Source organism: Meles meles, chromosome 3 (assembly GCF_922984935.1).
Source record: "Meles meles chromosome 3, mMelMel3.1 paternal haplotype, whole genome shotgun sequence".
Lineage (NCBI taxonomy): Eukaryota > Metazoa > Chordata > Mammalia > Carnivora > Mustelidae > Meles > Meles meles.
In genome coordinates, this window is record NC_060068.1 from 157,175,514 (window position 1) to 157,188,958 (window position 13,445).

The 13,445-nt window shown below is 48.0% G+C and overlaps 2 protein-coding genes across 2 annotated transcripts in view; one reads left to right on the top strand and one right to left on the bottom strand.

The window, feature by feature from the left end:
- Positions 1-5,977, top strand: part of SLC45A2 (solute carrier family 45 member 2) — a 33,505-nt gene extending 27,528 nt beyond the window's left edge. Inside the window, exons 6-7 of the mRNA XM_046000722.1 lie at positions 4,775-4,989; positions 5,408-5,977. Of these exons, the coding sequence (XP_045856678.1) occupies positions 4,775-4,989; positions 5,408-5,629 (437 nt within the window). The 3' untranslated portion in view covers positions 5,630-5,977. The remainder of the gene's footprint in view (positions 1-4,774; positions 4,990-5,407) is intronic.
- Positions 5,978-8,878: 2,901 nt separating this feature from the next.
- Positions 8,879-10,820, bottom strand: RXFP3 (relaxin family peptide receptor 3). Its single transcript, XM_046000552.1, has one exon. It carries the CDS (start codon positions 10,260-10,262, stop codon positions 8,886-8,888), a length of 1,377 nt encoding a protein of 458 aa, XP_045856508.1. The 5' UTR covers positions 10,263-10,820; the 3' UTR covers positions 8,879-8,885.
- Positions 10,821-13,445: the final 2,625 nt, after the last annotated feature.

The window sequence follows — 13,445 nt, forward strand, 5'->3', positions numbered from 1 at the left end:
ATTTTGGATTTTATATTTTTATATATATTTTCTGCTCTTTAAAATACGAGATCCTTGGGTTCCCTGGGTGGCATAGGCATTTAGGCATCTGACCCTTGGTGTGGCTCAGGTCGTAATCTTAGGGTTGTGAGATCGAACCTCATGTCAGTCTCCTCCTTCAGTGTGGGGTCTGCTTGGGATTTTCTCTCCTTCTCCCTCTGCCCCTCCCACTCATGCTTTCTCTCTCTCTTTCAAATAAATAATACTATGAAATAAAATAAAATAATAAAATAAAATACCAGATTCTTGATAATTATAAGGAGATCAGGAAAAACTCTTCCCTTAGAAAGGACCACGAGACGTATTCTTTTTCCATACTGAATTCTATGTTACTTTACTCATTGATTACTTTTTCCTTGGAGTTCATGGGTTCTTGATCAAAGTTCCCTGGAAAATAAAAGGAAATCTTGGAAACCAGATGGTGAACTATGAGATGCACAGGGCTAGATAGAGTCCCAGCACTGAGGATTGATTAGCATCAGGTCTGTGTTCTATTGGAGTAAGGTCACTGATGGAGCTTCACATATACACAAATATAGCTTATTAGATCTGTAGATGACAGAACATAGGAGGGATAGTTAATATGCTAGGTGACAGAACTGACATGCAAAATGACCTTAGCTCAGGGGGGAGGAAGGTATGTCACAGGAACACTGTTCCAGGATTGAGGATGACAACTTTCTTTACCAGTACCAGCTTTCCATGGGGATCGAGTCCATTAACCCCCACTTAGCCACATTTCATTTTTAAAGACACTGCAAACAAAGAGATTCCTGTGATTGGTTTTATTCATTTATTGTGGTTTTTAAAAAGATTCTATTTATCTAATTTATTTGAGAGAGAGATAGCATTGGGAAAGGAGCAGAGGAAGAGGGATAAGCAGACTCCAAGCTGAGCACAGAGCCTGATGCAGGGCTCAACTCCAAGACCCCTCAGATGACTGGAGCTGAAATTAAGAGTCAGTCGCTCAACAGACTGAGCCACCCAGGCACCCCTGTGATTGGTTTTAAACAATCCCAAACTAATGTACTATAACTCTAGTCTCATTTGGTGCCTGCCAATGTATATGGACATCTCCAAGATCTGTACGCATTGAATTAAGTGAAATAATCTAGCCTATAAAATGTAATCAGCTCCTCCCTTTAGGATGGAAATTGGGCTTCTAATAATAATGGAAACTCCTCCTAGATTGTGGGGAGATAGCTGGCCCCCAACTCAGAGCTCTAAGCTTTGGGCAGGCCCAAGGGACAGCAGGGTATGGCCCATGTAGGAGAGGGGGAAGTATTGGAGGATGGTCCCTGTTACCATTCTCAGGGGCACTCATTCTGCCATTGAAGTGTGCTTCTTGGGTGCGGGCAAGAAAGGGAATGCTTGTAGTGTCCTCTTGTCTAATTTCCAACTAGCCACAGCACAGCAGAAAACCTGCTTCAGGGTCAAAAAATCTCCTCAAGGGGCACCTGGGTGGCTCAGTGGGTTAAAGCCTCTGCTTTCAGCTCAGGTCATGATCCCAGGGTCCTGGGATCAAGCCCCGCATCTGGCTCTCTGCTCAGCAGGGAGCCTGCTTCCCCCTCTCTCTCTGCCTGCCTCTCTGCCTACTTGTGATCTCTGTCTGTCTGTCAAATAAATAAATAAAATCTTTAAAAAAAAATCTCCTCAAAATATAGCACAATTGGGAAAAACATGTAAGGCATTCATGAGCCCAGTAATCATGAAACAGTAAACTTTATTATTTTAAAATTTATGATAACCAAATAATAGTGGCTTAAAACTTATATTTCTTATATTTCCCCTCCCCACTCCTTACCTCCCACTCCCAGAGGGCATGAATGAAGAAAATCGCAGGAGGAGGATTTCAAGTACTTAAAACAGAATCAGAGAGTAATAGACTAAAAGGGTCTCATCATTCCTCTCAGTCCCTTTGTGCTTTCAAGACGTGGGGAGACTATTTACTACCGCCCTTGTTCTTGTAAGAGGAGCCCACTTTTCCACAAGTAATATGCATTTCAGTTTTGTGTCAATACTTTTTTTTAAAGATTTTATTTAATTATATGACAGACAGAGCACAAGTAGGTAGAGGCAGGCAGACAGAGAGAAGGGAAAGCAGGCTCCCTGCCGAGCAGAGAGCCTGAAGCGGGGCTCGATTCCAGGACCCTGAGATCATGACCTGAGCCAAAGGCAGAGGCTTAACCTACTGAGCAACCATGTGGCCCTGTGTCAATACTTTTTTTCTCAAAGAATCCCTACTAGAGACATTCCATTAGTCTAGTCTTAGTTCCTGTATGAATTGCATGGCATTTGAAGATTAAAATGCATGTTATTTTTAGGCCCTTTTGAGTTAAAAGCCCTGTGTACAATAAATTATTATTTTAATAGTTTCCCAAAGTTATATTAATGTATCAATCTATGGGATCCCTTTCACTTGAATTAGAACTAAAATTTTATTTATAAATTACCAGCCAGCCCTTAAGGATCTTCAGGGGCTCTCTGTGACCATAAGACAAAGTCGAAGTCCTGAAGCTAGTGTTCCAAGATTTTCAGTTTGGGTCCCATTCATGCTTTGACCTCTCACTCCCCGTTCAGACTCACTGCCCCTGAGGACTCACTACACAGACTTTTTCAGCTCTGTGTATTTCTTACTGCTTTGGTTTCTCCTTCTCCAGATGCTCTCTCTAATTCCACATCTAGACAACTGCTAATTGTGCTTTTAGACTCAGGTCCAGTGGACCTTGTCTGTTAAATTTTCCAAGTTCTCTCCCCCCCCGCGCTCCAGCCCACCCTGAGCAAAATCAATCATGTCCTTCAGTTCCAGAGCGCACCCGCTATCTTGGACTCATCATATAACGTCAGATGCGGATCTAGAATTTCTATCCAGATGGAGTTTGGCAGGGCAATCTGGCTGCTGGGGTGGAGGGTGAGGGATGGTATTTTCAAGTTCCTTTTGCATAGTGAGCATACTTAGATCCATGAAAATTGCAGTATTAAGTTGTGAAATGTAGCCAATTTTTCATGTCCAACACTCCTACTCATAGCCGGTGCTTAAATCCGTCATTTGCCTCTAGTTGTAACGAGAGACACAGCGTGAGGACATACCATGACTTGGTATTAGACCCGGGGCGGGGGGCAAGTTAGCTTTACCCTTGCACTGACTGATTTCTGCTCATGGATAAAAGATTCTTTGCTTGGCTTCCAGTCTTTGTTCTGAAGTTGCTTGTATTTCCCAATAGCTCTTTATGCTTCTTTGCCCTCCTCTTGGCTGGCCTACATACTGGATGAGAGCCTTTCCCCACTGAATACTGATGATGTTTTTTAGGTCCTGAGACACCTAGATTACATTTTTTGTATAAATATAATCATTAAGCAAACAGAAACTGACCCAGCTCTAGATGGCTTTTTCTCTCCACCTTGACAACAGCCCCCTAGGGCTGAGACGCACTGAGTAGAGGAAGCAATGGTGCTCACTTGTCAAGCTCTGACTTCCATGGGATGATCTGAAACAGTGTTTAGTTTCATAATTGAATCAAGTGTAATACAGATTAGGTTTCCTGTCTCTGTGATGCGAGTCCAACAGTTATTTGGTTAGATAGGGAGAATTTCATTCTTGAATAGACACATTTCAGGTCTTTGTCATTCATCCCCTGGGTTCACATGTTCCAGTAGAATGGCCAGGAGAAAGACAGGGAGCCTATGGATGAGAAACAGCTACTTAAAACAGAAAGACTGGAGGATTTTTAGGGAATTTTCCTACCATGGTGGAACACAGAATGAAACATTTCAAAGCAAAAAATTTTCAATTTTTAGGAATGAGCTCTACTACAGTACTTTTAGGAGCAAGCCAAATTTACTTGCTGGGAGGGGAACCTCCTTAAGAGATAACTATCTTGCTTGCCTGTATTTGTTGAAATAACAATACCCACCATTAATCATTAACCATTAATGGTCTCTGTGCTGGGTACTTGTCTCAGTGATGTCACAAGCTTTGGAGAAGGGTTTTACTAGTCCCATTTGTTTGTTTGTTTGTCATTTTAGGTTTCTTTTGGATGAGGAAGTTGAGGTTTTGACAAGTGCAAGGAATGGACTGATGGGGAGGGCGCCTACAATGGGGTGGTGCTGGGTACAGAGAGGGCCCCTCACCAATGGGGAAGTGTTGGCAAGTCAGGCAACCTGCCTGTCCATAGATTGAGAGCATTCTTTGGCTTCCTTCTTAGGCAGGCAGATGACATTCAAATGCAGGGCTGGGGGTGGGGGGGAGGAACCAGATAACTTGCATCATTCTTAAAATCTGGTGGTTTCAGTTTCCTCCACCCTGACTTTGGGCGATGGGGCCAAGATAGGCCTGGATTGTTGTTTGTGTCCTGTTAGGCCAGACTCTGAATCAGAAGGGCCCACTCTCCTCCCACATCTTGCACCCCCGTCACACCCACAGTCCCATAGCCAAGGTGGCCTTTCCCACCACCTCTTTGCATCCTGGCGCTATTCAGCTGCCTGGTCCTTACTTGTGGAAAAAGAAAATCAACCTCGGGAGGCAATTTCCAGCCCTCTGTGTGCACAGGATTTAAAACTGATTCCAAAAGCCAGCTGTCTTTAAGCACAGATAAGGAGGTTCTTTTGTTCCATATTCAGTATCAAAGGAAAGCTCCTTAGAAAAAAAGTGAATTTGAAAAGAAAAGATTGTCTGAAATTACAAAATATTATGAGGCACTGCTCACTGTAATTTCTTTCTTTCTTCTCCCCACAGACCTTCAGAGACCTTTGGGATCCTACATCGGGTTAAAGGGTCTTTACTTCCTGGGGTATTTGCTATTTGGCCTGGGGACAGGATTGATCGGACTTTTCCCAAACGTCTACTCCACCCTGACAATGTGTACCTTGTTTGGTGTGATGTCCAGCACTCTGAACACTGTGCCCTTCAGCCTCATTGCCAAGTACCACCGTGAGGAGCAGGACGAGAAGGTATGTCATTGAACCTCACCAGAAGGGGGGGAAATGTGGGAGGAAAGTGGAGGGCCAAGCTGGAGAATAAGGGTCTTGAAACTGCAACTCTGCAATGCCCAGCCAAATGTAATGATGGTCTGGCCAAAGCATCACCAACTTCCCAGCCCACACCCTACTCCTTACTTGGAAGCCCTGTGCCCCGGGAGAGCAGCAGAACAGGTACCATTACCCTCTGTTATCTGATTAGGAAAAGGGGGCTCAGGAATGCTGAGAAACCACCCCACCATCACACAGAGAAGAGGAAAGGGGAACCTGGGGATTCTGACAACTGCCCCAATGTCCCCTGCAGCTGCAATATTTCTGGGCCCCCCATCCCAGTGGCTGCCCTGAAGGACTGTTCCCAAAGAGTAAGTGTGTTCCTGCATTTCCCTTGCAGAGACAGCAAACCCCAGGATGGAGCCTGGACAGTGATGGGAGAGGGCAGGGCCTGGATTGCGCTGTCCTCACCTGCATGGTGCAGCTGGCTCAGATCCTGGTCGGAGGTGGCCTGGGCTTCTTGGTCAACAAGGCTGGGAGCGTCATCGTGGTCATCACGGCCTCTGCAGTGTCGCTGATTGGCTGCTCTTTTGTGGCTCTCTTTGTTAGATACATGGACTAGGTCAATAAACATTGTCCCTACCCTCAGACACAGGGAAGTCTATGGCAGGAAATCAATCTCTTTCTTTGGCTCTGCAGTTTTGGGGTCTGCCCATTGGATGCCCTGTGTTATGACTTCAGCATCAGTGGTCTGCCCACACCTCACATTCTGCCAGCTCTCTGCACAACAGTTTCCAGATTTCAGGCATTATTCATCTTAGGAAAGACTGGGATCGGCCTCCATTCACTGGGGCAAAGGCTGAGTGTGGGAGAGAGCGCCTCCATCTCAGGGTATTTCTGGCCTTGACCAAACTTGAGAAGTGGACTAGTTCTACAAATGACAGTTGGGTTTATTCTATCATGTGTTGTGTTTTTTCTAATTAGAGGTCTGTATTTTGTCAGAGGGTCTTATTTTTCGTTAATTCACCAATACTCAAAATATTGCTGAGGATTTATTTTATGATATTAATTTACTCATTTAATTTGCTCATACAGACAGATAGTCCCTGACTTAACAATAGTTGGACTTAACAAAATTTTTTTTTTTTTTTTTACTTTATGATAGTTGGACAGCAACGCGCATTCAGTAGAAACCCATACTTCAAATTTTGAATTTTGATCTTTCCTAGGTGATATGCCTTATGACCCTCTCTCAATGCCAGGCAGTGGCAGCCACAGCTCCCAGTCAACCTCACCATCACAAAGGTGAACAACTGGTACATTGACAACCATTCTGTCCCCATAGAGCTACGTTGTTTTTTTCACTTTCAATACAGTATTCAATAAATTACACAAGATAATCAACCCTCAAAACCAGTCTGTCTTCCAGTCTTCCCTCCTCCGTCTCCTTCACATTAACCATCCTAGAGCTGCAAGGTCATGACTGTGTTAGAGGAATGATCAGGGACAATCAGTCCCTGCTCCCTTCCCCGTAAGTGTGGGATGATGATGAGCAAATGCTCAGAGGACCCCATGTGACTTGGTACCCTACATTTATAACCAAGCTACCCCTCTTGCTTTACCCACCTGTCTTTGACCTGTGTAAGGTTTTAAAATGGAATTATTTGCAGACTTTAATGTTTATTTCCTGATCATTTCTCCAAAGACTGTTCTGGTGATTGAATATTTTGAAATCAATGAGTGGGTGAGGTAGGAGAGTGAACTGCAGCAGAGGACCCTCTTACCTGGACCCCAGGAAGTTAAAAGTTGTCATCTCTGGCCAACCACAGGGCATGGTCTTTATTATGAATCAAGCTCTTTTCAGCTAGAGCACTGGATGGGCTACTGGCATGAAGAAAGGAGCCAGAGCACCCACCCTGGGGCATCTGTCCACCCCATCCCCCTTTTACATATGCATGCACACTCACTCAAATATTCAAATAAACACTCTGCTCTTTTAACTCAACTCCACTAAGGTTTGAATGAGAGGATAGAAATGAATTTTAAAAGTCTTTAACCACCTTTGGGAACTCAAGTATTTGTTCTGAGGATACCAATGACATGTTCTGTCTGGGACAAAAATGTTCTATTCTCAGACAAACAAAACAAATACAGGGACATCTAAATTCTGAACAGAAATCCCAGGAAATTCTGTAGAAGAAAAGGAAGCCAAACTGCTTCATTTTCTGCTCCCTCCCCCCCATGCAGCTGACAGGCCAATCTCCAACCTTAAATCATTGCTTTCCTTCAGTTTCAAATGTCCTATGTCCCTGCTGCCTGTCTAAATCGCCATTCCTGCCCATCTAAATTGTACCCATATTTCTAGGTACATCTCAAGTATTGTTTTGGTGAGGAAGTCTCTGAACCCCCAGCAGAGCTAAGCTTTCCATCCCCATGGACGCACTTTCTTGTAGCCATTGTTATGACATTAACTCTTCATTCAGTGACTTAGTTGCCTTGTGGACATGACTTGTGTCTCCTTCTAGATGTCAAAATCATTAATGTGTCTAGCTTGTATATGTCATCTCAGCAGCCAGTACAGGGCTTGGCACCCAAGTGGCACTCAAAAAAAAAAATAAAATAAATGTGGCCATTTCCTAGTTTTGTTTGTTTGTTTGTTTGTCTTTGTGGTAGACGGAAGTCATAATCTTAGTTTTCTGTCTAAGCCTACAAAAACCCTGGCGGAGCCATCCCTCTACTGGTTGGTCCCCAGCCTCTATCAAACCGACGTCCGGATTCACGAAGAGTGGGGGCGGGGAGGGGAGTGCTGCAGAAAAGTCCCCATTCCCAGGCCTGTCTACTCAGACCTTGTCAAGCTGCTCCAGGGCACGCTCGCCTGCACCACGCGGACTGGAGCGCGCTGTGTTTCCAGGGGACCCGCTCCGCCCTCCCGGGATGTCCCGGCAGCCGGCGCCTGGCGCACTCACTTCCTGCTCGGTCACCAAGTGAGCAAGTCAGCTCCCCTTTTCCTATAGAGAGGCCTTGGCCCGATGAAGTCTCTATTCAGCCCCTCTCACCTCTCTACACCGGCTTCCTCCCGCAGTGACGCCACTCCCCCGCGAATCTCTAGCGCGTGTTGGAGACAAGTATTTTGCCTCGGGTGACACCTAAGCACAGAGTCGCGGTCCGGCTCCTGCGCACCCACCGGCTCTGTCCGGGATGATGAACTGTACAACGGCTCCATGGGAGGTACTCCTCGCGTTGTGCTTTTCTCTGGAGGGCGGATCGGGATTGTTAGTACTTTCTTGCGACTCCGAAAAAGTTTCTTATTCCCAAACTAGGTCCCCTGCGCAACCACGCTGCGAGTCAGATGGCGCTGTGGCGGTCTCGCGCTCGAGACGCAAAGGAAAGGTTTTGTGGGCGGCTCTCCGGTTGGATGCACTTTGAAGACCCCTTCAAGAGCTCCATAAAAGTCGCTGGAGTAAATGCGCTCAGTTGTCGGCGCATCTCTGGCTGAGCCCCCACTTCCTTGTGCCCCATTTTCTCTACATTCCTGATTCCTTTCTCCGCTTCTGAGCGCCCTCACCCTGTCCAGTGTTGAGAGTTTAAGGGGAGGAAGAAGTCTGTGTGGGGAGAAGGGGACGCAGGCTGGCGGCTTGTTCCTGTGAGTCTGACCTCGGCCCCTTTGCCAGCGTCCTCTCTCCACCTGGTTTGAAGCCTTCCCTCTCCGCAGACGGCCTCCCCTCCCCCGCCATTTCACAGGCTTTTCCTTAGGGCCTTTCCCTGTCCTGGTCCCTCCTACCTCTCATCCGATGGGCCCCCAGCATCGCCTAATCCGCTTTCCTCTTTCCCCATTCGGGGAAGGCCACTTTGCAGTGACTGCGTCCCCTGCCCTTGAGTCAGTAGGCGGAGCTGCTGGGCAGCAGGTCGTAGCGCCCCCCGCTGTAGACCACCACGCCAGGCGGGTAGTAGACCAGGTCAGGCTCCGCTGTCCGGTGGAGAGGTGCCAGGGCCTGCAGCCCCTGCTCCTCGGGCTCTGGCTTGGTGGTGGCCGTGAAAGGGCGCATGCTGGTCAAAGAAGGGGACGCGATGCGCCACAGTAGACTCTTGAGCGCTTTGCGGAACTCGCGGCGCACCAGGCAGTAGAGGATGGGGTTGAGACAGCTGTTGGAGTGAGCCAGGCACACGCTCACCGGGAACGCGTATACCTGGCACAGGAAATACTCTTGGCTGAAGGGCACGGCGTTGAACTTGATGAGGATGCTCCAGGTGGTGAGAGCCTGGTTGGGCAACCAACACAGGAAGAAGGATAGGACCACGATGGTTACCGATTTGGTGACCTTCGACCGTCTCCGGGCGCTGGCTGCAGCCAGGCCGCCCTGGGCCGCTGAAGCTCCTCCCTCGGTCCCAGCCACACGGCGGTCGGAGATGAAGCGCACCAGCAGAAGATAGCACAGGCTGGTGATACACAACGGAAGCACGAAGCCTAGCAGCACCTTCTGCAAGTGGTAGAGGCCCAGCCAGAACTGTCTGTCTCCGCCCAGCAACTTGTCTGGGAAGCGCACCAGGCACAGCTCCTCGCCCATTACCTTGATGGTGGTGGAGAAGATCGCGTTGGGCAACGAGGCCAGCACGGCGGAGGCCCAGATCAATACGCACAGTGCTTTGGCTGAGAAGCAGCAGCTGTCCCCCAGGCCTTGGCCGCAGCATTCGCCCCGGCCATGCCCTCGGGTCCGGTGGCTCTTAAGAGCGGACGCCACCGAGTGGTAGCGCGCCACGCTCATGGAGGTGAGGAAGAAGACGCTGGCGTACATGTTCATGGACGTCACTATGGATACGATCTTACACATGGCCTTGCCGAAGGGCCATTTGAAGTCGAGAGCGTTTTCCACCGCCCAGAAGGGCAGGGTGAGTACGAACTGAAAGTCTGTCAGCGCCAGGTTGGTGACAAAGAGGTTGATGGAGGACTTGCGCCATCCCTGCTTACTCTTCATCAGGTAGAGCACCAGCAGGTTGCCAGTCAGCCCCAACGCGCAAACCACCCAGTACACCGCGCTGATGAGGATCCGCACCCGGGACTCGGTGTCCGCACTTTCTTCCCCGCCGGTGCCTGGGGGATGCCCCGGCGCCGCGCCGTCAGGCAACTCCAGCCCCAGCTCCCACCACAAGTCCTGGAGCTGCAGCGACGACGCGTTGCCGCTGGTGTTGGCCGCCTGTAGAAGGTACGGGATCAGACCGAAGAGTTCTGAGAGCTCGTCTCCGCCAGCCTTATTCATGGTGACTGTCGTGGCTGCGGCGACTGCCTCCAAGCGCAGGTCCTCTAGGTCATGTTCGGGGAGGGCGGAGGGAAGAAGTGAAGACCAAAGCGAGTCCAACTCTCTGGGGGTTCTGTCCTGGCGAGGGCGCAGGGCGTGCGTGGGAGCTTTCAAAGCCGCATCTGTAGGTAGTCCCCGGGAACTGGGTGCCAAAGGCTTTCTCCGCGCGGGGTACACAGCCTTGGGGGCCGGAGTTGTGCAGCGTTGCTCCTGAGGCGAGCGGTGGGCATCCCAGGGTTCTCTGGCCAAGGTCAGAGTCTCTGGTCCTTGCTGTACGATCCAGACGCCCCCCCCCCTGCCTTTTTTGGGCACTAGCTTATACCTACCCTGCCGCTCAGGACCGCTACAGGGGGCTCCCTCCTTCTCTTTCAAACCTTTGTCGGTTTCTCTGCTGCTGCTTGGACGAGGTTTCTGTCCCTTGAGAGGGAAGAGAGAGATAGGAGAGTTCCGTCTACCTTCCTCTGACCCTCTGGAGGTCTTTCGATGTCGACCTCGCTGCCTCTCGCCTTCATCTCTCCACTGTTGTCAGCTCCCAGTGAGTTGTCAGCGGCGGCCACCCGAGTTATATTCGCACCGCAAAGCCCGGGCTGCGGGCTCCCATGGAGCATGCGTAACCCCCGCGCGGGCAGGAGGGGGGCGCTTTCCGAGGTGCTGAACTTCGCCACGCCCGCCTCGGGGAGGAGGAAGAGGTGGGTAGCGGGCAGAGCACACCAGCTGATTCCCCCTTTCCACTTCAAAGTTTCAGGAGATGGTTGTAACCCTTTATTTTCCCATGTTGCTGGAGAAAGTCGGCTTTGATTTGTGATCCCTTTTTCTTTCTTATTCCCAAACGTAAACAGGTATTAGATATGTTTTCTTTCTTCATTACTCCCGCTTTATCTTTGAAATGATCCCATTCGATCGATGAAAGGGGTTTCTAAAACTTCACGGTCTGTTGCCCATTTCTATTTTCGAAAGCAATGAGTAACCTCTTTTCAAGCCGAGACCTTAAGTCAGATGATGGGCTTTAACCGGATACACAAAAACACAAGCTCCACTTCTCCTTCTACTTGGTGCCTGTGGCTGTCAGGGTTTTCAAAGCATCCTCCTATAGCAAAACTCTGGGTTCAATTGCTGCCCTCTGCCTTTGGTATATTCTTAGAACTGAGGCTAAGCGAGAATATATCATTGGTGAGCTACTTCATAGACACCAGGTACCACCCATCTAGCTCTCAGCCCAAAGCTCTTCCACAAACTGTTTATCCACATGACTTTCTTTACCTTGATGAATTGGAATAGAGGATTCCATAAGGCTATTTTTGGACTACCAGCCCCTTACTTTGACAACTGTTACGATCAGAACTGTTTAGCAGGTGTTTTTCAGACCAATGGAAGTAAATTCTAAGGAATCTTCTAAGTTACTTTGGACAAGGGGAACCGGTGTAAACCATTTGAATGACTTCTCAGATTGCAGTTTGTTTAAATGCCAGTTCAACTGCTCTAGTGTAAATTGCACTTTTTTAAAAAAATATTTTCTTTATTTATTTGACAGACAGAGACCACAAGTAGGCCGAGAGGCAGGCAGAGAGAGAGAGAGAGAGAGAGAGAGAGGAGGAAGCAGGCTCCCTGCAGAGCAGAGAGCCCGATGCAGGACTTGATCCCAGGATCCTGAGATCATGACCTGAGCTGAAGGCAGAGGCTTAACCCACTGAGCCACCCAGGTGCCCCTAAATTGCACTTTTTAAAAAACATTTTATTTATTTGACAGAGAGAAATCACAACTAGGCAGAGAGAGAGGAGGAAGCAGGCTCCCCGCGGAGCAGAGAGCCCAATGCGGGGCTTGATCCCAGGACTCCGGGATCATGACCTGAGTCAAAGGCAGAGGCTTTAACCCACTGAGCCACCCAGGCGCCCCCCTAAATTGCACTTTTAAGGGTAAATTTAAGAAATTTGAAATGTTTTCCTCACTATCCCCCACAAAACTGAGATTAAAAAAATCTTAAGCATGGCTCTCCTCTCTCTGCAGAATCCACAACTTTACTTACAGATATCGAGAGGATGAGACTTTAAAGCAGAGGGGAGATTAAGCTACTAGTTAAAAAAGAAATGTGGTACCCAAAGCGTATGAAGGGAAACCGAAACAGTCTGGCTGGATTCCAAAGCGAGAACCCAGTTTCAAGCCCAGAACACGCTTCACTACAGACTCTGGACTTTTCCACTTGTCCGCTAGAGGGCGTCAGGACTTTAGTGAAGAATGAACTAAAACCTAACCACCTTTTAAACTTCTAATCTAGAGAAGCTCAGCTCTGTTGGGACTATTGCTCCCAGTCCACAGGGTGCCTTTGGGGACACCTCTTATCTCTGTATTTTTTACTAGTCTCACCTTCAAGCTCGCTTTTGACTTCATGTTTTACCAGTTCCTTCTCCATCAAATATTTATCTCTCCTTTCTTTAAAAAAAGGTAAAAAAAAATTTTTTTTTCCAAGGTGCTGTTGAAAAACAAGGAAGATTAGGGCATACCCTGACAGCCCTTTGCCTTGGTTTTCACATCTGTAAGTGGAAGGAATTATAGTTTCAAATATTCTGATGCTCGGTACTAAGCAGGTGACATCAGAGTCAGGTAGGCAACTTGCTAAAAATATAAATTACAACTTTCCCCCCAGCCCCACGCTGAACCAGAGACTCTGATTCTCAGTGGATTTGAAAAGGGCCCAAGACTCTACATTTTAAAAGCCTTCTTCCAGATGATACTAATTTTTTCCCAAGTTTGGGAACATCTGGACTTTTATTTCTTTTCTAATTTTCCATGTAAAAAAAAAATTAAGTTCCCCAAACTTTATCACACACTAGGACTGGAAGCAAAGGAAGAGAAGGAGGTCTTGGCAAGTTTTCCTAAAATCACGTTTGGGCCCAACCATGACATTTTCTTCATTGTGGGACTTGGGGGGGCATGTGCCCTCGAGGTACACCAGGCCTTGAATAGTAGCCAGCACTACTCCGGCTGAGCCCTCGGGAGTGGCTGTTCCCCAGTGCTACTCGCCTAGAATGCTGTCAGATGCTTCTGAGCCTAGAATGTTCTTCATTTTCAAATCTGCTCTCTGAAAATGAACCAGAGATCATGTTCAGGAATTTGTAGTATTACTTAATTAAGCCTTTGTTATGGAA

What these genes read in the sequence shown, in the direction of transcription:
- RXFP3 (XM_046000552.1), bottom strand. Translation starts at nt 10,262, where the DNA reads ATGAATAAGGCTGGCGGAGACGAGCTCTCAGAACTCTTCGGTCTGATC.